Genomic DNA, 23,079 nt, shown 5'->3' on the forward strand with positions numbered 1-23,079 from the left:
GAAATTTTTGATTTTAATTGTTAATAACTTTTTAACGAAGCCTCCATCAACAAATTGGTATTCTTAATTTTCGTCTTATTTTGCCCTCTAGAATCTTCTATTAAAATTTTTTCCAGGGGTGGCAGAACACCCTGTATGTATGGGAAGTTGTAACAATTTAATTTTTAACCAGGAAGAGCTGCAAAAATATCAGAAAATTGTAAAGTTACAATTTTCGTGCTATCGTATATTATATTAACAAATACCTCTACAATTTATTTTTGCTTTTAAAACAACCATCTCTGTAGATACATAAACTTTTATAACTTATGATATTTTCACCAAACACTGCCTTGTAAGATACAAGTAATAGGCAACTAAAAACTGTATGTTGCTAGGAGAATCCAAAGAAGTCAACATCTAATATACATCCATTTTAATACCTTTTTCGTACCTTCACATTTTTAGAGGCAAATTTTTTAGAGTAAATTTGGCAAATATGGTCAACACCGAGTAATAATTTCTTTTTTCCATACACTGAGTTTAAAAACAAAAGAAATTTTCAATGGAAGTGAAATTTAAGCATGTAATTAAAAATATACAATATACAAAATACACAAAAGAATTTTAATTTAGCTTGAACTTTGTATCTTTTATATTTAATAGTTAGCAAAATATTTTTACAGTTATTTAATAGAAAGTATATTTATGCCAAATTCGAACATCCCTCGCATACTATATTTTTGTAAATATAAAAGTTAGGATTAATTGATAGAGGAACAGCAGGAGTGGAAAAAATCTTACTAACAGACACACAACAATAGAAACGAAGATACAAAATTCCCTAAAGCGATTGAATACGCGTAATTATTACTGTTAATTAATCAATGAGACTGACTGTAATAACTGCACTGTACAGAATAGTCCACAATAAACAGAATACCTAAACATTAATTCGTGTATTTAACAACAAATGTGATAGGCAATCTGTTTGTGGTGGACCATCTTGTGTATTAGTAACTATATCGATTTATAAGTAACTTTGTTTTTAATTTATATTTAAATGATGGAACAACTCTATTTTCTAACAAAACGCATATTAATACGTAAGAATCAATTCTGAAGAGAAGAAAATGTTTCAAGCAATACCACGCAAAAAAAAAATTATATTTTATAATACGCGAAAGTTTTACAGTTAGTGTAAAACACAAACAAAAGAACAAATGTAATAAGCATACAAACAGTAAGATATACTATTGCATGTAATATGTTCTCTGTGATTTTAGGGGGAATTTTTAAAAAACAAGCAACAATAAGCTATTACATTACAATATTAAATACACTACATGTTAAATTAATTTTAACTTTAACATCTGCATATTGATGTATGCAAATGTCATATATTTTAAAGTAGGATTTTTACAAGCAAGCATTGTGTGAAATGGTACTTTTATAAAATACTTTTAAGACTTGTTTTTGTATTTATATATAAATGTATATACCTATGTATTTGTAAACTGATAGATTAGTGTATAATATTAATATCATGGTATGTACAATGTACATAGCATTTACTTTTTCCAGTCACATTGTGTATAGTATTAAGAATAAGTTTCTTGGATACAGTGGCAGATTTGAACTTACTAAATTTAAATTATATGTATAATTTATACTGTCATCTTACTATGTTTGTATAAGTGCTAAAATTCAGTCCAGCACCATACTATTCCTGTAATAATTACAATGCATAAAAGTGCAATTGAGCCAATATTTTATACGAAAGTCTTTTGAAAACTTAGCTATTAATTATTGCAATTGTACATACATCACATTACAGATGAATTGAATATTAGCAATTGCTGGAACAATTTTTCTATGATTGCTATTTTATAATTCTCTTTAATATTACATTTTACATTCTTAATTGACAATGTCTCCAGCACTAGCCTAATATTCAAATCTTAATGTATAAAAATAAACAAAAATTACTTGCTTGCATATTATTAAGTTATTTATTTTACATAGTCATATGATAGCATAAAACAATTTGTATATTAATATTCTTACACGAAATAAACGATTTTTAAGGAATAAACATGTTCCTTTGATCTTTAGCATTATTGAAAAATAAAAAATATTATTTTCGAAACTTTCGAAACAGATAAAGAAAACAATTATCGTCATTCGTGCTGAGATAAAAGCATACGAATGCTGCTATTGACTTTGCATAACAGATAGAAACAAATAGAAATATGATTGTTTTGAACACATTTTAAACATTCATACCTTTTGATCTCACGCATTCCTAAAGTTAAAGTTATGAGTTTTGGAATCTACTCGTCAAAACTCTACCACATCCTGTAAAAATATTTTAATGATTCTTGGTCCGAGGTCATATGTTTCAAAATCACTGTGTATCGTGCCAGACACGACAGGATATGTCTTAACCAAGAAATTAGTTTTCTTGGCTAAACTGCCGATAGGGGCCGCCATCTTTATAAAATTGTATTTTACTGAAACTGAAATTTAAAAACACCCAGAAACACCACAGAACTGTTTTATCAATTATTTTCATATTGATAACGTTAAAATTGAATCGTAGATCTTTTTCTATCTTACGTAAATCCTATCGAAAATACAGGCATAACCAAAGATGAACTAACAATTTAATAGAAGTGAAGTTTAACTCATTCAACAATTTACGTTATGTGAGATATACATCGTACACTAATTAAATCATTTAATCCAGATTTAATAAAAAATATAACGAACCAATAAAAACTTCACTATACCAGATTGTCACGTAATCTATCAATAATTTCAAGGATGGGTACTTATTTTCATTTTATTTATGTTAGTGCTATTTAAAAAATTTATTATTTGCAAAAATAATATCATAGAAAAAAATAAAAAAAAATCTACAACGTATCTTTTTGACATGAAAATAATAAACAATGATAATGTATGATTTACAAATATACAAAGAGAATGCTAACAATTGAATCTCTTAACAACATGTACTTTTATTTCCTGAGGATTGGCATTTGCATTAACATTAAAATATATCTTGCGAGATTTCGCGTCTGATAGCATCGAATTCCACATTGGATCTCTCTATAAAAAAAAAACAATATTTATTCTATATTAGTAAACATATCCCGTTAATTGCAAGTTTTACGGTCTCGATGTTGCATCATCTTACCATAAAGACATTGAAATTACCGCACATTATCAGACTGTGTTTCGCTCGCGTGAGAGCGACGCAAAGTCTTTGCCTGTCGGATAAAAATCCGATCCTCTGGCTTCGAACACACGACATAATAATAACATCACGTTCCTGACCTTGAAATCCATCAACGGTATTTACTTCGAACTTCACCTTTTTCTTAAGACTTTCCGACAACAAAGACATTCTGAAATCGTTAATATCTGTAATTAGTAGGTTCGACGGATACCGGTTTGCCGAAGGACTTACTTTTCATTGATCTTCTCTTGTATTATAGATTTTTGATTGTTGTACGGCGTGAGAATGCCAACCGATATGCATTCCCACTTATCTAAATTGGCGGAAGAGAACATAGAGAAAATCATGTTGGCTACAAACTGTGCCTCGTCGGTATTCGAGAAATTGTCGTTGTTCTGGCTCGTTTTAATGTTGAGTATTCGATAGGCATGGAACGGGAAGGTTTGGTTTCGCGCTATGGCGGTTTTCAATTTACCGCCGTAAAAGAATTTATTTGGCCAGGAGGAGATCTCGTGCGGCATTCGATACTGCGTATCCAGCATGATGATAGGGTTGGTCGATGAGAATTCAAAGGCGTTTTGCACGCGCGAGAAAATGGACTGATCCAGTCCCAATTTCTTTGCCTGTGGACTTAATATGGTAGCGGGTAACTGATTCGGATCGCCGACCAGGACCAACGTGGACACACCCAACATCAACGGTATCAAACTCTCCGCCTCGCAGCTTTGCGTAGCCTCGTCCACGATGCAAACAGATATCCTCCTTTTATCGGCCACGAAGACAGATTCCATTTGATTGTTGTAGCAGGACGATAGCGTGCACGTTATTATGTCGGCGTGTGAAAGTACTCTGTTCTCCGCGGCGCGTTGTATCTTCGCCAGTTCCCTCGAATTTATTTCGTTCAACGGTCTACGGCATTTCAGCAACTCGTACTTGGCAGTCACGTCCGCCAACTTCATTCGAATGTGCCTGTGGTAAATCTCGTCCATCTTCTGGGTGTTCGCGATCTCGCATTTCAGAGCGTTCATTTTCGATTCCAAGAACGCCTTCTCCTCGTCCACGCTGTCAAGAGGAATGCTGTTCGTGTTGGTCGTCGTTCTCTTAACCTCGCGTCTCGCAAGCTCGGTTACGGATATATCCTTCACGACCGGGTGCATCGAGTCCGACCTACCGATCCGCACCATCTTGAACCCTTTGTAGTTCACGTTTTTCATGTTCGATCTGATTTGCAACAGCCTCAGGGTAATTTCATCGATGGCTGCGTTCGACGGGGCGCACACCAATATTCTCAATGGACCGACGCTGTTCGCGTACCTGTTGTTTCCGTACAGCACCTGCGTAACAATATTCGCGATTACTTTCGATTTACCGGTGCCCGGCGGTCCCTGAACGAAACACAGTTTCGCCTGTTTCTGCACTATGACGTTGGTTATCTTGTGAACGGCTTCCAGCTGTTTCTGGTTCAAATTGTCGCGCGTTATCATCGCCTCCAACGCGGACACGTTGGGCAAGTGGTACATTTCGATCTTCGGGCTTAAAATGGCGAACATCAGCGGCGAATTCGGTAGACATTCCAGCGCCCGGACCATTCGCAACGTGGACCGCAAATAAGTCACCGCCCTTAGTCGTTGGACGCGATTCACCAGAATATCTGGACCTAGGGGTTTCGTTAACATTGTGTACGTCAACAACGCGTAAGGATTTTTTACATAATGCCTCAAATCTTTGTTGTAGTGCGTCCACGCCGTCAATGTCGTTTGGTGGACGTCCGTGACGTACGCGAATACTTTGTGAAAGGTCTGACCTTTCTCGTGATTTTTAACGTACTCGAAAAATACTAAATCGCCGTAAACAGGATGAGCCTGCCTCTGTATGTCCTCTTTCGTGGACAGTACCTCGAGCATCAGATTGGTCAAATACACGTTCGAGGCCTTCATGTTCGTTTGGATGGAGTTCTCGACTATGGAGCACATCAACGTGGGCCTTCTGAAGTCTTGCTCGATGTTCTGGAATTCTTTGGTTATACCGTACCAAGTTTCCAGCAACAGTAGGGGCGATATCACGCTGCAATACTCGTCGTACGATTTGTAATGCGTCAACATAACGTGCAGCTCGTTGAGGGTCACAACGGGCGGCGTAGAATTTAGACGCTCTTGCTCCTCCAGCCAAACTGGATTCCAAGAGAAAATACGCAGCAGAAATTCGTGTATCTTCTCGTTTTCCATTACCCTTCTCGATGCTCTGATCGGAGGTAGAGGAGCATCCTTGCCTTTCAGCTTCTTCAGAACGTTCGTCTCCTCGATTTCGTATACCCGTACGGTTTGCAAGACTGTGGAGAACGATACTCGTTTCTTTTTTATCGGATCCTGCAAATTAGCGGTGGACGTGCAAGGCACAGACGATTTATCTTTATTTTCCGACAATTTCGCGACGGATTTCGGTCGTATTTTAAATCTATCCCTGTTAATTTCCATCGGTTCCTGCATCATTGTCACCAACGAGGAATCTTCGGTTGCCTCTCGCGGCGTGGTAACTGTTTCCTCCGGAGCTTTGCTACTCTTCTTTGGTATTTTCCCCAATTTATTCAGATCTATCAACGTCATCGACTGCATACGCATCGACAGTTTGTTGGTCGCGTTTTTACTTTTCTTGGACTCGGCCATCTTCGACTTAACCGAAGTCGAGGGTTTTTCGGGCAGTTCGGGCTTGGACGCTGAAATCGTGTCTTCCACGAGCAAGTCGCTTCGTGTCTTCAACGATACCTTCGCCTTTGGCTTCGTCACGACACGTTTCTTCTCTTTATTGCTCTCCAACGACAATCGTCTCTCCTCCATAGCGATTTGTTTCAATTTCTTCTTCCTGTCGTCCGCTAACGCCCTCTTTTCTTCTTTGGTAAGAGGCGTGCTTGTTTTAATTCTACCGGGCGGCAGGCACTCGGCCCACTTGTGAAGCTTCCTCCGGTATACTTGGTCTTTCGCGAACTCGTACTGTTCCAGTTTCGATTTTTCTTTCAATTCTTTCTTCTCCTTGGAAGACAGCCTTTGTTTCATGGGCTTCGGAAGAGTTTGTTGCGCTTTGCTCGCGCTACTGCTTCGCCTTCTCATAGGCATATGACCGGGTTCTATCTGAGGTACCTTCCTCTCTAACGATTTCTTCCTCGTCGGCGTCACGGGAGTTTCCATGCTTCGGTCCAACGAGAGACCTTTGTCCCTCGAAAATTTGAAAAATTTCTTATGAGTACTGCTGGAACATTCCACGCTCTTCGCAACCTCATCTCTGGAATCGATTACCGTTCTTTCTATGCACACACGCAACGAGCGCAACTCCTTCAAAGTGTCTTTTCCCTGTGCAGGCTTCTCCGATTCTTTGTCAACTTTACTTCTCGTATCTACATCCGTCTGCATTTTATTTACAGCCTCGTTAAAATCGTAAGCAGGCACCTCGATATCGACGTTACCCAATTCCAAGGCGTCCGTGTTCGAATTCGTATCCTCATTTTTAACTTCTATATTTTCGCTGTCGTCGTTAAGCGTTTGACTACGAGACAGTCGCCGTAACCAGTTATTGTCCTCGTCCTCGCTATCCGTTAGCGAGATAACTAAATCCTCGTCGTCCAGCCTCTTGAACCTCTCGCTGTCCGATTCAGCGGGTTCCTCTTTAACTTCGGGTTTTATCGACGTGTTCATACCGAAACCAATATCGAACAGCTGGGAACACGGGAATATATCACACTCGCTGTCGCTTAAATTTACAACATCGACCTCCGAAAACTGCGTTTTCGGCTCTTGCTGTACCATCTTCAATTTTATTGGAGATATCGTCTTAACAGGACACTTAGCTGCACTGTTCAAAATCGCCTCCTCGTCGTCGTCGGTTAACTGTATCTCGTTTTCCAGTTTTATCACCGCGTCTCCATTGCATATGAACTTCGAACCTAATGGAAGTACATATTCCGCTACGGCGCTTTCGGCGGTACCTTCGTTCGCATCGTGGTTCGATGTTACACTTTTATTTAAATTATTGCAAGTTTCGTTGAGGCTGTTCGAGACTTTTTCCGGGTCGCAATTTACATTTTTCGTTTTCCTTCTGGATCGAGTACTACCAACATTGTGACTATTCACCATGGGTTTCTGCACAGATTTCTGAACATCTTGAGCAATACTTTTGTTCGTTCGGTCCATAGTTTTAGAAGCAACGACAGAATTCTCTTTTCCTTTACCCCTATTATTCAGATTACTCGATACGAGTAATTGTACATTCTCAGAATTTACAGGTTTGTTGGATTCCTCCTTGTGCTTCGCTACCGACTGGATCTGTCTTGTATCCTGTACACTATTACTTATTTTCAACATATCGTTATCTGTATGTTTATTTACATCTACCATATTAAATTCGGCGTTTCTTGTGACGATGTCACAACTGTCATTAACGTGCTTCGATGCGCTATTGTTCAACGAAACGTGGATGACTTCGATATCGCTAACGTCTGAAATTCCAATGTCATCTCGTAAAGTACGCTTTCATAGATACGGCGAAGTAAATAATGACGGTAAAGTAATTACCTAAACTTTCCTCCTCTAAACTAGGGTTCGCGTCCTCCAATTTCGGTATCTTATTCGGTATTTCCTTCGTATCGCGATTCTCTCGTTCCCTCTTACGTTTAACCGTTGCATCGAATTTTTCATTCGACGTGTAGCTTTCAGGCACATTTTTAATATTCAATACAGTTTTCGAAAGAATACTCGCGTTGTTACTTTCTATCGTTTGTGGTTGCTAATGTTGTAACATGTAGGAAAAACCAATATGAATAGAGTTTAATTCATGAATAAAAGTTTAGCTACGCAAAGAATTATTCCTTAATGTCGTTAGATAGTCAACTGTTGTAAATTTTTACCGTTATTATGTGTAATTTGTACGCGAACATGGACTTATCATATGTATTTAACTGTGGGCAGCCAATCCCAATAATGTCATTCACGCGTAACTGAACTGTCTGAAGTGGCTGTTGGGCAACTCCGTTTATGAACAAACCATTAGCGCTCTAAAATAACGACAGACTGTTATAAACAATCTGTTGCATCTATATGCAAATATAATAAATACATTATAATGTTTGTGGTGTGAACATTGGTATACCTTCAGATCTGTGACGTACAGCCCATCTCTGTTGTGAAAAAAAATACAATGATGACGGGAAACTGTCAAGCTAAGACATACTATTTCATTGTCTTTAGCTCTACCGCAGGTATACTGAAAATAAATCCCTTTTATGAGAAGAAATGTTCTACTGTTGCAAAAAACTACGTGAAACGAACTTTCGAAGAATACATTAAAGAGTATCAGAGGACAAATAATAATTCTAGAGAAAGAACGTTTCAGCAGATATTATTTTCGTCGTAAAAATTACGAAAATAAACTTGGTACACGTACTGTATGGTATAATTTATCGAGGGAAATCCTGTCTGGAATATTAATTCGTTCCAGTACGAATCGACAATTAGTTTCAGTGGTCATTTTCCTAAAATAATCGGCTTGTTTAGAAATCTACTGTTTATTAACCTATCCCCTACTAATTCGAGTGCACTTCATGGAACTTTCTTTCGTCGTCTTCGATACGTACGAAACTTGACATATATTAGTTTACATATTGCTTAACGATATCATACTTTAGCGAAACTGTCATTCTAATCAGTCATTTTAAATAGATAAATATACTTTGAACAATTCATGAAAACTGTATCGAACACATGAGTTCACTGACGTTTACCGCTCTTTGCGATTCAATTTACACATTGAACATTTCTTGGTTAGGTTCGTGCCAGTAAACTTTGTAGCCATCTAATGGTTACGCGAGCTAACTATAATTTACACTAACCATACATGGCGTAATCGAGCTAGGGAATTATCTTCATGTGCCGCCATGTTGTTTGGCACCATGGTAATAGGACTATTTTTATGTGGTTTTTCTCACTTTACGGGATTAAGGAACAGCTTCTCGAACATTCTTAGAATTTCTAAATATTCTTCATCAAAATACGCGTTGTTTGCATTTTGAAAGATTAAAATCCTCCAATCCGTTCAGGAGTTATGATGTTTTAAAAATACGCATGAAAATTCGGGGAATCACATTATATTTTCGGTAAGGAAATTTTTACTCGAAAATGGTTAGGAATTCGGAGGTATGTCTATTCACCAAAAATGATTGTAATAGATCCCTACAACCGAAAATAATTTTTCCAGAACAATTTGAAAAATTTCACACAAGTATTATATTATATTTCACAAGTTCTATTGCCTCCATACATTACAAGACCACATTTGTCTTAAAATAAAATTAGAAATTGTCGACGAATCCATTCATTCCCCTCGTACGTGGACCTGGAGGATCTAGCCGTGGGGATCGAGTATGAATAATTATTATGTTACAATTTTTCTGTTTCGATCAATGTATAAGTACAGAATGTCCGATTAACATTTATTCTTTTATTTCCTAGCCTTGATATACACTCCTTCAAACTGGAACAAAATGTCGAAATCAAATTGTAAGGGGATCCTTGTAAGAAGGCCTTAATCTTCGACTTTTTGATGGTTTTAATGGGTCATCGGTTATTCGATGGTCAACAATAGTCAGCTTATGGTCATCGATGGTCAAAAGTGAGGTTGTTCTCAAGGTCAGCTGGCCAGTGAAGGGTCAGGAACAACCAAGAGGTAGAACCAATCGAAATAGTTCTGTAAATCAGCCGATCTTAACTGTTAACTTTGCCATTGGCTTTGACCCTGAGTCTCCCCACCCTTCGATCATTGTAGATAAGGCTCGCGTGGCCTCGCTGCTGAAGTCACCCTTCAGTCGCGTCGCGAATTCGGAAGTGTACACGCGGGCAGAGGGGTACTACCGAGGGATGCTGACCACTGGTGACCAGAACTGACCACTACTGACCAGTTCTGGCTAGCGCTCCTGCCACTACTGACCACTGCTGACCACTACTGACCAGTGCCGGACGGTGATGACCAACGGTAAGAACTGTTTAAAAATTCTCTCCCCTCTTCTATTCTATCGTTTGATACCAATTTCGCTCGAATGAACTGATTTTGCCTTGCTTGCCTAACTGCTGTTGCTATAATATGAATATTTTCTTACTTTACAGCTCGTCCAGTGGTAACTATCCTGTATACTGACAACAAGTAGTAAGTCCACTCCACTTATTTATATTTTATTATTTTTATTTTTTTGTTTGATGTGAATTCAACTGTATTTATCTATCTGATTTTATTTGGTTATTATGAATGTTCCTTTTCTATGTTTCTACTTTTACATTGTTTGTCGAATTTATGTGATTGCTTTGATGTGTATAGTATTGCAGGATATAATAATGTAGTATTGTTTTCAATCATATACTATATTCGTTTCAACACGATTTCATGAATTCTGATTTTCACCTTCTTGCTCGAATTCTCGTAATATTCTGCGGAGGTACTTTGTTTGATTCTTCCATTTCGTTTGATTGTTCGGTGTTGATTCAATTTGGTGTCTCGATCCAAGTTCCTATCGTTATTACGAATGGTCGTTTTGAGTTGTATCACAATGGGGCGATGATATACTGTACTCGTTTCGATGATACTGATCATTAGAAGAATGTTCGTTTTGATACGTAACATGGTGTCGATTGATATGCCATATTTGTTTCGACGACACTGATTAATATAAGATTTCTATTTTTACGTTTAGCCCCTTTAGCTAGGTGATAGAATATTTTTAAGTGTTTATTAAATTTCCTTACCATGTCTCACTAATATAAATATTAGTTTTGATTTCAGTTTAAATTTGGATTAATCGCAAGGACACCGAGGGAGAACGCCGCGTCCGCCGAGGGACTTTTAATTCCGAGTTGATTAGTCTTAAGCTTCGTCGCGAGTATTAAAATTAACGTCGAAGCCTTCTTTATTATACGTGTCTCCGCGTCCTACCAAGCAATTATTCAATAAGTAGATTGTCTCTCGCTCGTTCCCTCGTTCCTAGCTTCGGTCACCGCTGTTTCATCGATTGAAACATGTGATCGGCCGTGTAGCTGGCCCGACAGATCTAACCGCCTTCCCTTGGTAGCTCGATCCAGGGAAAATGGTACTCTGCTGGAAGGTGTGGAGTATCCGTATCCTGCGGAAACGCATACCTTCCAGCGGAAGTCGACACTGAAACAGAGGTACTCTCTCTTTGTCAGACAACTTGAGTCGGGTCCTTCGGGCTCCCGGCGGGTTGCGTTGGAGCAATGGAGACCTTAGATTCGGAGTCGCAGCCGTCCGTTATCCTGTAGAGATCTAGTTAGCAAGGGCAGTAGGTTCGATCCTCGGATCCGCTGCACGGTTCAGCTTCGCGTCGCGTCGCGTCTCGTCGCGTGTCCCTCAAATTAACTTCGTCCCTCTTTTTGACCAAATAATTGCTTGGTACAACTAAATCAGAACATCCAAGAATGTTCGTTTCCTTCTATCGTCCGAATTTTAGTTTTAACTTGACCAGACTTGAGCATTCGACGTTAATTTTAAGTCCCTATTGTACGCGTCTCCCAATATTGCCAAGTAATTATTTAACAACTAGCTTCTCTCGACTCGTTCTCCGGTTCCTAGCTTCGACCACCACTGTTTCATCGATCGAAACATGTGATCGGCCGTCCAGTTTGTCCGAAAGATCTAGTCGCCTACCCATGATAGATCGATTGCTAGAAATAGGAATCAATCTACCAAGGGCAGTGTTGATTCGATCCGAAGATCTGCTGCACGGTTCAGCATCGCGTCGCGTCGCGTATCCCATAATTTAGCTTCATCCCTTTTTAAACGAAATAATTACTTGGTAGCTAAGCTTAGCTAAAAGGGAGATCGATGGAACTTTGATTCCATCTATCTCCCTTCGGGTCTCCACTCGCAGCAACCTCCTCGTGGTGAGACCTGGTAATCGGTGTTACCCACGATAGAAAAGTTCTTCTTCGTGGGTACACCGAGCTAATGGCTGCGAATTTAAAATAGTTTATTGAGATATCAGAGAAAATTTTAACTCTGTAAGTTGTGTTAATTTTTGTGCATTGTTTCCACAGAAGATCACTGTCTATTAAATTAGAAGGACTTTCGAAACTCTCGAATCCCCCAGTTTAAGAAACGTATGGTCAGTTTCCCGTCTTCTCGAGGCCTATTGCTTTGTGGCTAAAGAACTCCTTAAGAAGACTTATTACTCGCGAAACATCAGATTTTATCGTGATTGATCGCCTACATTTACAATGATGTATGTTCGTCAAACTACAATGGCTTTTTAAACTCTCGAATACCTCGGGCTAGGAATGTGCAAGTGCAGTACTGCCAGTTCGTCTCCTATATGCAGCCGAATATACTAATTGAAGATTGATATTATTCAGAATCATCACATTTTAGAACCCTTACAATTGTAACAATGATTTTCTAAACCCTCCATAATCTTTTAGTATAGAATAATGGTTTTTTAAACTCTCTACTCTCTCAGGCTAAGGATGTATACTTTTCGAATATTTTCGGAATTTCTACATATTGTTCACTAAAGTACGCGTTGTTTGCATTTTTAAACATTAAAATCCTCCAACCCATTCAGAAGTTATGACATTTTAAAGATACGCATGACATTTCAGGGAAACATTTATGGTCAAGCTTTATGTTTTCGGTAAGGAATTTTTTTCTCGGAAATGGTTAGGATTTCGAGGGTACGTCTATTGACCAAAAATGATTGTAATTGACCTCTGCAACCGAAAATAATTTTTCCAGAACGATTTGAAATTTTTCTTTTTCGCCGCAAAATGTCTGTACCTAATATGCAGTACACGACTTTAAATGCATCTAACTTTTGATAAATTTAATTCCCACATTTAGATTTGTTATTTCTGATAAATCCTACCACTACGACACATCCCTGGCTGGCTAATCCTGTTTATATCCAGCTCGATCTCGTGGAACTTACTATGACTTAAGAATTATTACAGGATCTGCAGACATACAAGGGATAATACGCGAGAAACAACGTGCAAAGTATCGAACCGTCGGTGTGAGAAACTATTTTCTGTTTTTATGCTTTTTGGGATCACGAACTGCTCGACATTGCGAAAGAAGGACGACCAGTTTGAACGTAACGCCCGGCAGACTGTTCACTTTCGGTTTCGTCGATGGGAAAGGGATCCTCAGTGGGTGGGAGAAGCGGAGGGAGATCAGAAACGAACAGTAACGAAAGAACGATAATTGAGTGTCCCATATAGAGAAACGTATTGTTTTAACACAACATGACATCAATTATTCAATGATTAAAGTATGCTGAATTACGTTGGTGTTTTAATTGATCGAGACGACTCTCTCAGTCAATGTCCACTCGTGCAATCAAGAGATTCGTTATGAAAGTTTTAATTTCCTCTTTTAAATTGCTGGGTAAAATGATATCTGGTGCCGAAGTATAATAATTATATTTAATTATTATTTTTCCGCGGCATCTGACAAATTATGTTGGAAAGACATTTAGTTATCGTTCTTCCGTCCGAAACGTTGCCAGTCACGTAAGATTAACGATTCAGTTCCGTTTCAACTTCGTTTCTCCTCGACGTTATGTTCATCCTTTTGCTTTCTCGACAAATACTGACGTCCAAACCATTAAAAATGCATCATCTTTTTTTTTATTTAACTTCTCACACAAACCATCAATTTCTGTGGCGCGCATATGGCCGCATGATGGAGCTTTACGGGGGAGTGCTGGTCGACCGTAGGGGAACCCCACAAGTGAGGATCGCCACGCGGATACGGGGATTTTCGTGCGTGAATATTAATATCGAAACACTTGTATCACTTTCAATGTATGACTTATTGACACGAATAAACTACGCTCTATATTATTAACGGACCACAATTTCAAATCAACACATCAATCACATTTACTACTTAAGTTATGTTACGCGTTGAGTCGAGGGTGTTACCAACCTAATATTCAACTGTAATGGCACATTCTACCCAATAATCGTGGTATATCATACTTAACGAGTTCATTTTGATATAAGTTTATCAACGAACGCGTCATTAAATATCTTTTAAGTCAGAGATATACTAGATTACATTCGCTGAGAGTTAATTAAAAGACGTCAACAGTCTCGTATTCGAGCTCAATATCGCATTTTACCCAATAATCATGGTACGTTAAACGTTATGAAGTCGCCCCGTGAATAATCAGATCAACGTACATGCCATTAATCGGACGCTGCGCTATTAAACAGTGACACGATCGCCTTGGAAATTTCGAAAACCCGCAATCAAGCTCGTGACTGTTCGTACGAGTTTTTTTTTCGGACACAATTAGCGGGCTCGCGGCGCGTCGTTTCTCCAGGAACGCGGACTTAATGCGATCAATTCTGATTAAAACATCGGTCCACGTCCGTGAGTTGTGTTTTTTTTTTCGCGACGGTTACGAAAAGCGAATACGAAATCGATCGTTTGTTCCTGGAGGCTCGGAGTTAGCGAAATAAAAAGCATACAAAGCCGTACTCGGTGAGTTAGGGTACTCGTACGTTAACGTTGCGCAAGATTATCATCTCGATCGAAGGAACGGTTAAAACTCGATCGTCACTCCCTCGATCCGCTCGACCTTGTTACACATGGACGTTGAGCAAGATCGAACAGCGTCGAACATCGCCCAAAACAACACTGTCGAAGGCGGTTATGAGCATTATTCATACTTTACAGTCAACGTGCCGATACCCGTAATGAGAATATCCATGATCGCGGCGAGTAAATCATTTTCGATGCGCGTGCACTCGGTGCTCGATGATCCTTGACCGATTTCATCTGCATACGGGGTGACGCAGAAGTAGCTAGGCGGCTAATTGCCGAATAACTCCGGGCTTAATTGCGTAACCGGTTAATTGTAATTCGTAATTCTCGGTCGCCTTGTAATTTTTCACGGCGATAAAATTGACCCGTAAGAACTTGTTTAAGGCGAATGCGGGGTACAGTGCCAAGGCCCACGCTGGGCGGGCCCCTCGCGCGATCTCGCGACAAAAGAATATTGCACATTAAAATTTACTCCTTTGGTTAGACGGAAAGCAGTAAATTGATAGTTTTTTTTTTATTATTTGACCCTGGATTATTATCAGTGAAATAAACGCTGGTTACAGTGTCGGGGACCGCTCGGGTGGGCTCACTAAATAATTTAAAAAAAATGGTTGAGAAATCGGGCATTTTAAAATGAATTTATTACTCGCAGACCCGCCCCTAATAACCGTGACAGTTTATTTCGTACGTTTTGTGCAAAAAAGGACTGGACTCGATAATATATGTTCCACAACTCGACTCGAAACCCACGTTCACAACTACGTAAAAATTTCACGTCTTTCTGGTAGACTTTGCATCGCAAACAGGGCCGCTAAAATCGGCCTTTTTCGACGTCAAATTTTAGAAATTCGGTTCTTTCTAATTTCGTCGACGTGAAAAGATTTGTTCGACTCGTTGGTGCTTTTGTACGATTTATTTGCTGGAGAATTACGAATTATTCTTTATCGAAAAAATTTTTAACACGAATTAGGTAAAATTGCAGAATTTCGTGCAATCAGAAAACATTCTTTTCTCTTTTTTTCTTCGCGTGAACTCGGTGTTCGCGTAATGTCAGTGTCAACGCTCCGCGAGTGTTGAATTTTACACGGTCCGTACGAGCCAAACGCGACACGAATATCAATCAAATTCTAGAAGCGCATCGACCCAGTTGACTTCACTGTTTTCACTTTCGAGCGCCCATAATTCTTTGCCATTCAAAATTGTATAACGTCGGGTTATCGAAAGCCACATCTAAGTGCCGTGCTAAAAAAGTAGCGCGTTGACAGAACAAGAAATCAACTTTAATGGGCTCGCAATCAGAGTCGAGCATAGCCATTCGTTTCAGCGTGGTTCGATTTCTCTGAGATAAGAGGAGGAGAGCATACAGGAGTCTCGATTAGCTGTCAATGATGGGTCCATTCCATCGATTACGAAATAGATCAATTAACGAACCGCGTTACGATATTCGTGTTTGCCAGCTCCAGCGACGGAGCAAACTTTTGTCGAATTGAACACGTGGAGGAACGATGTAGATCGACCTAATTTTGATCGGCTTCGAGTCTTTGTTCGGATGGGAGGGATACCGGAACGACGATTTTGTGAGGTGGGGCCCCCGTTGGTACCACATCGCCGTATAAGTAAGGCCCGCTGCCACCGACAGAACACAGTCTTCCACCCCATCGTTGATTCGGCTTCTCGACCATCAAGGTAACCCAACTTCCAAAACCTATCGAAAATGTGGAATTAAAATTCTATTGAGAAAATTAACTTTGATGATCTAGTATGCATTAACTGTAAATCTCGAACTGTGCATAATTAGGAAGATTTCACTCTATAGCATCGAACAGTACCTCAAAAACCAAGTGTTTCAGATCTAAGTTTGCCCAAGTCTCTTTTCCTAGAATTCGAACTATAGCATGCCTTCAAATACATAGCAAAATTAATAGGTATATTATCGGTACAAATTGTGCGATAATTAGGAAGATTTTACTCTATAGCATCGAATAGTACCTCAAAAATCAAGTGCCTTCATAATCTCAGTCTAACCAAATGCATAGCAAAATTGGACACATTTTCGTTGACCACTGACGAATAAAAATTTTGAATGAACGTCCAAACGTTCCATTGTTTCCCAACTCTGATAAATAGTCGAAGCTAACTTTGAACGTTGTTGGACTTAATCCAGGATGCAATTTGGATTGATATTCGTGACGGTGGCAGCGGCGCTGCTGCAGAGTAGCCACTGCAGCCAAGTGTCCGTCCAGATGCCCTACTTGAGCCCAGCTGGAGTGACTTACATCAACAACGTGGACCCTCAAGGACTCACTTACTCGTTCCCTGCCAATTTGGAGGCTCGCCATGTCGGATACGCTCACGCCCAGGTGCCTGCAGTCGCCGCCGTGCCTTTCGTCAAGCACGTGCCGACTGTCTCCCATGTTCCGGTCACCAAGATCGAGGCACAGCCTGTCGTTCTCGAGAAACAGTTGGACGTAGTGAAACCGGCCGTGTCAACACGCAAATTCGAGGTGGGTGGTCTCTTCTTCGGGCGATAGGATCCTCCGCTAGTCGCCATTTTAGCTGAAATCAAACAGAGCAATACCTGAATCCTTTTGTTAAAATGGAAGGAACCTGTTAATCATTGCACTGACCTCTTAATAATGGACATTGATCCCTGCCAGGTACGCCGTCCAGCGATCCAAAAGCAATTCTACGACATCGAGGAGCGCGTGGTTGTCCGTCCAGCTGGATCAGCCGTGGTCGAATTAGATCAACCGACTTCGAAGATTCAGAGAGGACCAGCGCTGATCCAGCCTCTGTACCCGTATCAGTTGCAGCAGGCTGAAGGTGCCTACAGCTTTGGCCCCTCGACCATTGCCCCACAACTGTCCCCCTCTACCCCGAGCCCCAATGGCGGAGAAGAAGGCGTTGTCGTGGAGAATCCCGATTTCCGTAAATTCCAGGACCAGGTACCTTTTTCAATTCTTTTAGGAGAGATTATTTAACACTCTCAAATGGGTTCCCAGGTCGGAATTGTTCTGGTGTCTAAGTTACGAGGCAAAAACTCAGCCCTAGATAGATAAAACCGACGATTGCTTGTCCAGATCCGCATGTCCGGCCCCCAAGTGAGCACCAGCTCGAACGGAGCGCCCAACGAACCTTTCGTTGCCCATGACCCGTCACCCAGCGTGATCGTCAGCCCGCAGTCCTCGCCCGAGGAGGACAAGAACAACCAGAACAGACTCATCGAGCTGCTCACCGCGCGAGGCAACGTCGCTGAGGTGAATTACCAAATTACCATAAGGATAATCGACTCCTCGACGGTTCAGCGGACCATAACCCAACGCAAACATGTTCTCGTAGGTTGGATTCGGTCGCAATGGACTCTCGAGACCCGGACTGGAGGAGGCTGGACGCGTAAAAGGCCGTGTACTTTCCGCCACCCCCGCCCCCGACAACGTTGAACCCGCTGACGAGCGCGTCTCCACGCGTCGCGTCGTCCTCACCAGACCGATCGAGACCTTCCAGGAAGTAAATGTCGTGGAACCAGCGACGAAGATCGAGAGAGTCTCCGTGCAACATCCGACGCTCATCAAAACCACCCGTTTAGATCATGTTCAGGTTCACGGTTCCTACCCGGTCGTTGGAAAGGCGCTGACACCCACGCTGGCTCACGCCTCCATTCCTGTTTACCAGAAGACCCTCTCGCCAGCTTACGGATACTACCAATAAATCGACTCGCCCCTCCCTCCATTATTATTTTTCTATGCTGGTACAATACTATAAAAATAGTATAGAAATTTCGAAATTGCCATGTATCCCTAACGTTAGCCCTCGCTAGTTGGAGGTCACGTGTTCTGGTCACGTGACATCGATGTCCTAGCGTAATTCCTATATTTCTGAGAAATTTGCACCTTAGAATTGCAACTGCAATTGAAAACCTGTTCTTGCAACTATGGAAAACCATGTACTTGTGCCATCTTCGGAGAGTTTAGGCTCGTCAGTTTGCAATATTCGATGAATACAAGTTTAACACTCGCGCAAATGTCTGAGAAAAAGGAGAAAAATTAAATTTGTTTTATTGTTGGTCGTTGTAATTTTACTCTCGTAGGTGTACGAAATCTGACAATGTAATTGGTCGAGTGGAAATTTGTAATCGACAGCGTACGAAAATGTTTACCCCGTTGTAACTTTTGTACTTGCATAGATGAGTTTTGTACTGTGAAAGGTATTTATATAAAAAAAAAAAAATGGAAACTAAGTTATATGTTTGGTTATTTTCATTGAAAATCCTGCTTAGGAAGATTATTTATTGCCTGAGCGAAACGAGAATTAAATTTGCAATTGTTGGGGTCAATTATACTATATAAAACCCATAAGACTTCGCGTGAATCACGAAATTTACCTATCCCAGTTCGTCTACAAATTTTTAAACGCCCTGTATAGTAAAATATACTTTGTATTTACTGGTTAAAATTACTCTATACAAGCAAGGACGTTAGCCCAAGCCATGACTACTACTTCAAGCGATTATTCACTATACGAGAAAGGCGAATTAATGATTACGCGTGACGATGAAATCGAAATGAAATGTACGTTGAGTAATTACACGTTTGTCGTCGTTAATACGCGACATGAATCTTCAGTGGTCATTCGTGTAGTAAAAAAAAAGGCTGTATAAATTAAGCGTGTAATTGATTATGCGGAATACGAGACGAACACGGATGAGAAATATGAAGTTCCTTGTCTCAAGTGCACGGTCACGCATTCTTATATGCACAATCGCCTGTCTACAGCCTCTTTTTTACAGCGTCTTCCAATGAATTACGGCCATGCATTATTCACAATGGCAAAGAAAGTAACAACTTCCTGAAACAGGCGAGTCAATTCCGACAAGGGTAACCACTGCCTCCGGGCACAGCCTATAAGGACGTAACATTGACCCAAATACCACGGAGTATCCGTTCCCTTGTCTTATTTAACTGACTCAAACTGGTCCGAGTAACTTCAAAATACAATCTGAGCTCAGCTTGAATCGAATATTGCAATAATTTTCCTCCATTTTCGAAGTAACAGAACTAAAAAGAATTTCGTTATTTTGTCAAATATCTGTTTGGGATCACGAACTGCATACGATCGTGAATATGGTAGCAGTTTAACCTGGATCCGACTCACGGCGTAGAAACACGACTGCATACGCGCGACGCATAAACCGGAAAACCGTGGCTGACGAAAAAGTGCACGAGAACCTGCGTGGGCGGTTGAAACTCACCGTGCGATACGAAAGCACGTAACAGTTTAGTAAACCCTCGACGATTCGTTAAACGTTCGGGGTTAGGCCACGACACTACGGTATTATGTCGAAAAGATGTTCAAGACTTCATAGTATGTCGAAATCGCGAACCACCCCGCTTTCAAGTGAGTTTCACTTGAAAATTGTTATCTACCCCGCTTTCAAGTGACAATTCTTTTCACACAGGACTCGAGTAATTGATTAAAAATTAAAGTTGCTGTCTACCCCGCTTACAAGTTAAGAATCATTTCCATCAAATTCCAGATGAAAATCGCTACCTACCCCGCTTTCAAGTGACAATTCCTTTCACACAGGACTCGAGTAATTGATTAAAAATTAACGTTTGCTATCTACCCCGCTTACAAGTGAAGAATCATTTCCATCAAATTCCAGATGAAAATCGCTACCTACCCCGGTTTCAAGTGACAATTCTTTTCTCATTGGACTCGAGTAAATGATTAAAAATTAACGTTTGCTATCTACCCCGCTTACAAGTGAAGAATCATTTCCATAAAATTCCAGATGAAAATCGCTACCTACCCCGCTTTCAAGTGACAATTCTTTTCACATTGGACTCGAGTAAATGATTAAAAATTAAAGTTGCTGTCTACCCCGCTTACAAGTGAAGAATCATTTCACTCGTATTCGAGACAAGAATCGCTACCTACCCCGCTTTCAAGTGACAATTCTTTTCACATAGGACTCGAGTAATTAATTAAAAATTTACGTTTGCTATCTACCCCGCTTACAAGTGAAGAATCATTTCCATAAAATTCCAGATGAAAATCGCTACCTACCCCGCTTTCAAGTGACAATTCTTTTCACATTGGACTCGAGTAAATGATTAAAAATTAAAGTTGCTGTCTACCCCGCTTACAAGTGAAGAATCATTTCACTCGTATTCGAGACAAGAATCGCTACCTAACCCGCTTTCAAGCGAATCGAGGGAGACTTATAGCCAACGTTACGATGAATCGAAAGGAAGGATTGCGACGCACGAGGAACGAACAAAATTCCGATCACAACAGGCGGAGACGAAATACTTTTTTCCCCGGACACGTACGAACTTTACACCTATAAAATTTCACGGCGTGCGTTGACTCGCGCCGCGGCGAACTACTTTAAGAGCCACTTTTAAGAAATTCGTGGTGTCCCATCCGAACGTGAAAAGTGAAACGAGTTTCGGAATCCAGACGGAACGATTTACTGGCCCCTTACGTTTTATGGATCTTTAATGCAGCGCACTCTCGACTTTTAATACCGTTCGCGCAACAGCACTCAGGTGAAACGTAATCCGATCGATGGTCGGAGAATGTGGTTACTGAGTAATGGAGTTGGTGACTACGCTTATGGATAAATTGATTAGTAAAAGCAATCGTGATCGAAAGTTTGGGCAAAAGTGACATGGCTTCCTGGGAGGACAGATTGTGCAGCCATTTATTTGACCTTGCGGTGTCCTTGGTTTCCTTTTGCAAGCTTTTTCAAAGGACTGCACAGTCTGTCCCTCGAAACCATACTGTCCCTCGTACAATATTTACGTGGACCATTCTCTGAAATGGTACATCTTGTAAATATAATTTACAGGTAATTCACGAGCACACCGTATATTACCAACAATGCACGAATCGCTCTCGCTAGGTAATTCTAGTTACAACTATCAAATGATGCTTGACCCCAAACTCATGGACAGCAGCGTGTGTGTCACGCGTCTAGTATTATATTATACACTAATAACGTCGTTATACAAGGTGTTGCAAAACAGGGTTCCAGTCTTCGAAGCTATCACATATACCGAACAAGCATAATATTAAAATAATCGAAAACTAAACAAATTAAGCTCCTTTTTGCTACGCCAAGTGGCAAGGAAATCTTTACAAACTATTTTCCCTTAGGTTTCCTGGCGATCCAAGTTTTGGACCATTTTGTTTAACAGCCTGTAGTCGTGTAACCGCGAACCGGAACGAATAAAAGAATCGCCCAAGAGGGGAAGGTCACGGAATGAACTGACGGTAGTCGAACGAAGGGATCCTCACCCTTGAAACTGTTTTAAGGAGAAACAGTGGCCTTGCTCGGCAGTCGTAAGACCGACAGAAGGACCACAAGCTAGGCAATGACCAAGAAACGTCGAATGGTAAACCTCAGCACGAGAGCCGCCGACCAGCCGCTATATAAGTAACACTGTAACGGATCTCGAATTCAGTTAGACACGAACAAGAGCAATAACTAGATCCTTTCGAGTCGGGTTATCGAGTGACCGATAGGTGAGTGCTGGAAAAAGCGGAATTTCCCGACACACGAGTGATTTTACGTGGACGTGGATGGACCGCGATTGGGACACCGTGTATCCCGTGGATCGCGGAAGTTCGATGAACCGCGAGGACATTTCGCGAAAAAGCACGAAAGGATAATGTGTCGCATTGTACTACGCGAGAGAAAGTCGCTTTTGCGTTTGCAACCAACTTTTTGTTCTTGCACGGCATCGATTGAACCTCGTTTGCATAACTGCAGCGGGCTAGGATCACCGTCCAGTGAACATTTCGTTCGTTAGAAATACTTCGATTTATGGTTTTTAATATTCAGAGATTGTTTGTTTTTTGGGAAAGTGTGGTGTTCGACCACCCCTGGAAAAAATTTGAATGGGGGATTCTAGAACCCAAAATAAGACCAAATGCAAGAATATCAATTTATTGATGGAGGCTTTGTTAAAAAGTTATTAACGTCCACAGTTCCGACCGTAGTGAATTTTTTTCTCGAAAATGGGCAGGATTTCGGGGGTATGTATATTCACCAAAAATGATTGTAATTGACCCCCGCAAGCGAAAATAATTTTTCCAGAACGATTTGTATTTTTTTTTTTCCGTCGAAAAATTTCACACCTCGAATTTTTTTCTGAAAAGTGGGTAGGATTTCGGGGGTATGTATATTCACCAAAAATGATTGTAATTGACCCCCGCAAGCGAAAATAATTTTTCCAGAAAGATTTGAAATTTTT

The 23,079-nt window shown here is 40.4% G+C and overlaps 2 protein-coding genes across 2 annotated transcripts; one reads left to right on the top strand and one right to left on the bottom strand.

Moving 5' to 3' along the window:
* Window positions 1-2,970: 2,970 nt before the first annotated feature.
* On the bottom strand, window positions 2,971-8,754 carry LOC122396604. Its single transcript, XM_043395156.1, has 7 exons — window positions 8,654-8,754; window positions 8,360-8,473; window positions 8,118-8,264; window positions 7,786-7,996; window positions 3,455-7,709; window positions 3,182-3,392; window positions 2,971-3,093 (listed from the first exon to the last, which is right to left on the bottom strand). The coding sequence occupies exons 1-7, from the start codon at window positions 8,735-8,737 to the stop codon at window positions 2,971-2,973; spliced, it is 5,145 nt and encodes a 1,714-aa protein (XP_043251091.1). The 5' UTR covers window positions 8,738-8,754.
* An 8,229-nt stretch (window positions 8,755-16,983) lies between these two features.
* Window positions 16,984-18,526, top strand: LOC122396605. Its single transcript, XM_043395157.1, has 4 exons — window positions 16,984-17,322; window positions 17,476-17,763; window positions 17,899-18,075; window positions 18,158-18,526. Exons 1-4 carry the CDS (start codon window positions 16,984-16,986, stop codon window positions 18,524-18,526), a joined length of 1,173 nt encoding a protein of 390 aa, XP_043251092.1.
* Window positions 18,527-23,079: the final 4,553 nt, after the last annotated feature.

This window comes from Colletes gigas, unplaced genomic scaffold (assembly GCF_013123115.1).
Source record: "Colletes gigas isolate AHSC1104 unplaced genomic scaffold, ASM1312311v1 Colletes_gigas_Sc00007, whole genome shotgun sequence".
Taxonomy (NCBI): Eukaryota; Metazoa; Arthropoda; class Insecta; order Hymenoptera; family Colletidae; genus Colletes; species Colletes gigas.

Excerpts from the sequence above, each read along its gene's own strand:
- LOC122396605 (XM_043395157.1), top strand. The coding sequence starts at position 16,984 with ATGCAATTTGGATTGATATTCGTGACGGTGGCAGCGGCGCTGCTGCAG. Across the intron at positions 17,323-17,475 it reads TGTCAACACGCAAATTCGAG|GTACGCCGTCCAGCGATCCA; the intron begins GTGGGTGGTCTC and ends GATCCCTGCCAG. Across the intron at positions 18,076-18,157 it reads CGCGAGGCAACGTCGCTGAG|GTTGGATTCGGTCGCAATGG; the intron begins GTGAATTACCAA and ends ATGTTCTCGTAG.
- LOC122396604 (XM_043395156.1), bottom strand. The coding sequence starts at position 8,737 with ATGACCACTGAAACTAATTGTCGATTCGTACTGGAACGAATTAATATT. Across the intron at positions 8,474-8,653 it reads TCGATAAATTATACCATACA|TATACCTGCGGTAGAGCTAA; the intron begins GTACGTGTACCA and ends ATTTATTTTCAG. Across the intron at positions 3,094-3,181 it reads GTAATTTCAATGTCTTTATG|AGAGATCCAATGTGGAATTC; the intron begins GTAAGATGATGC and ends TTTTTTTTATAG.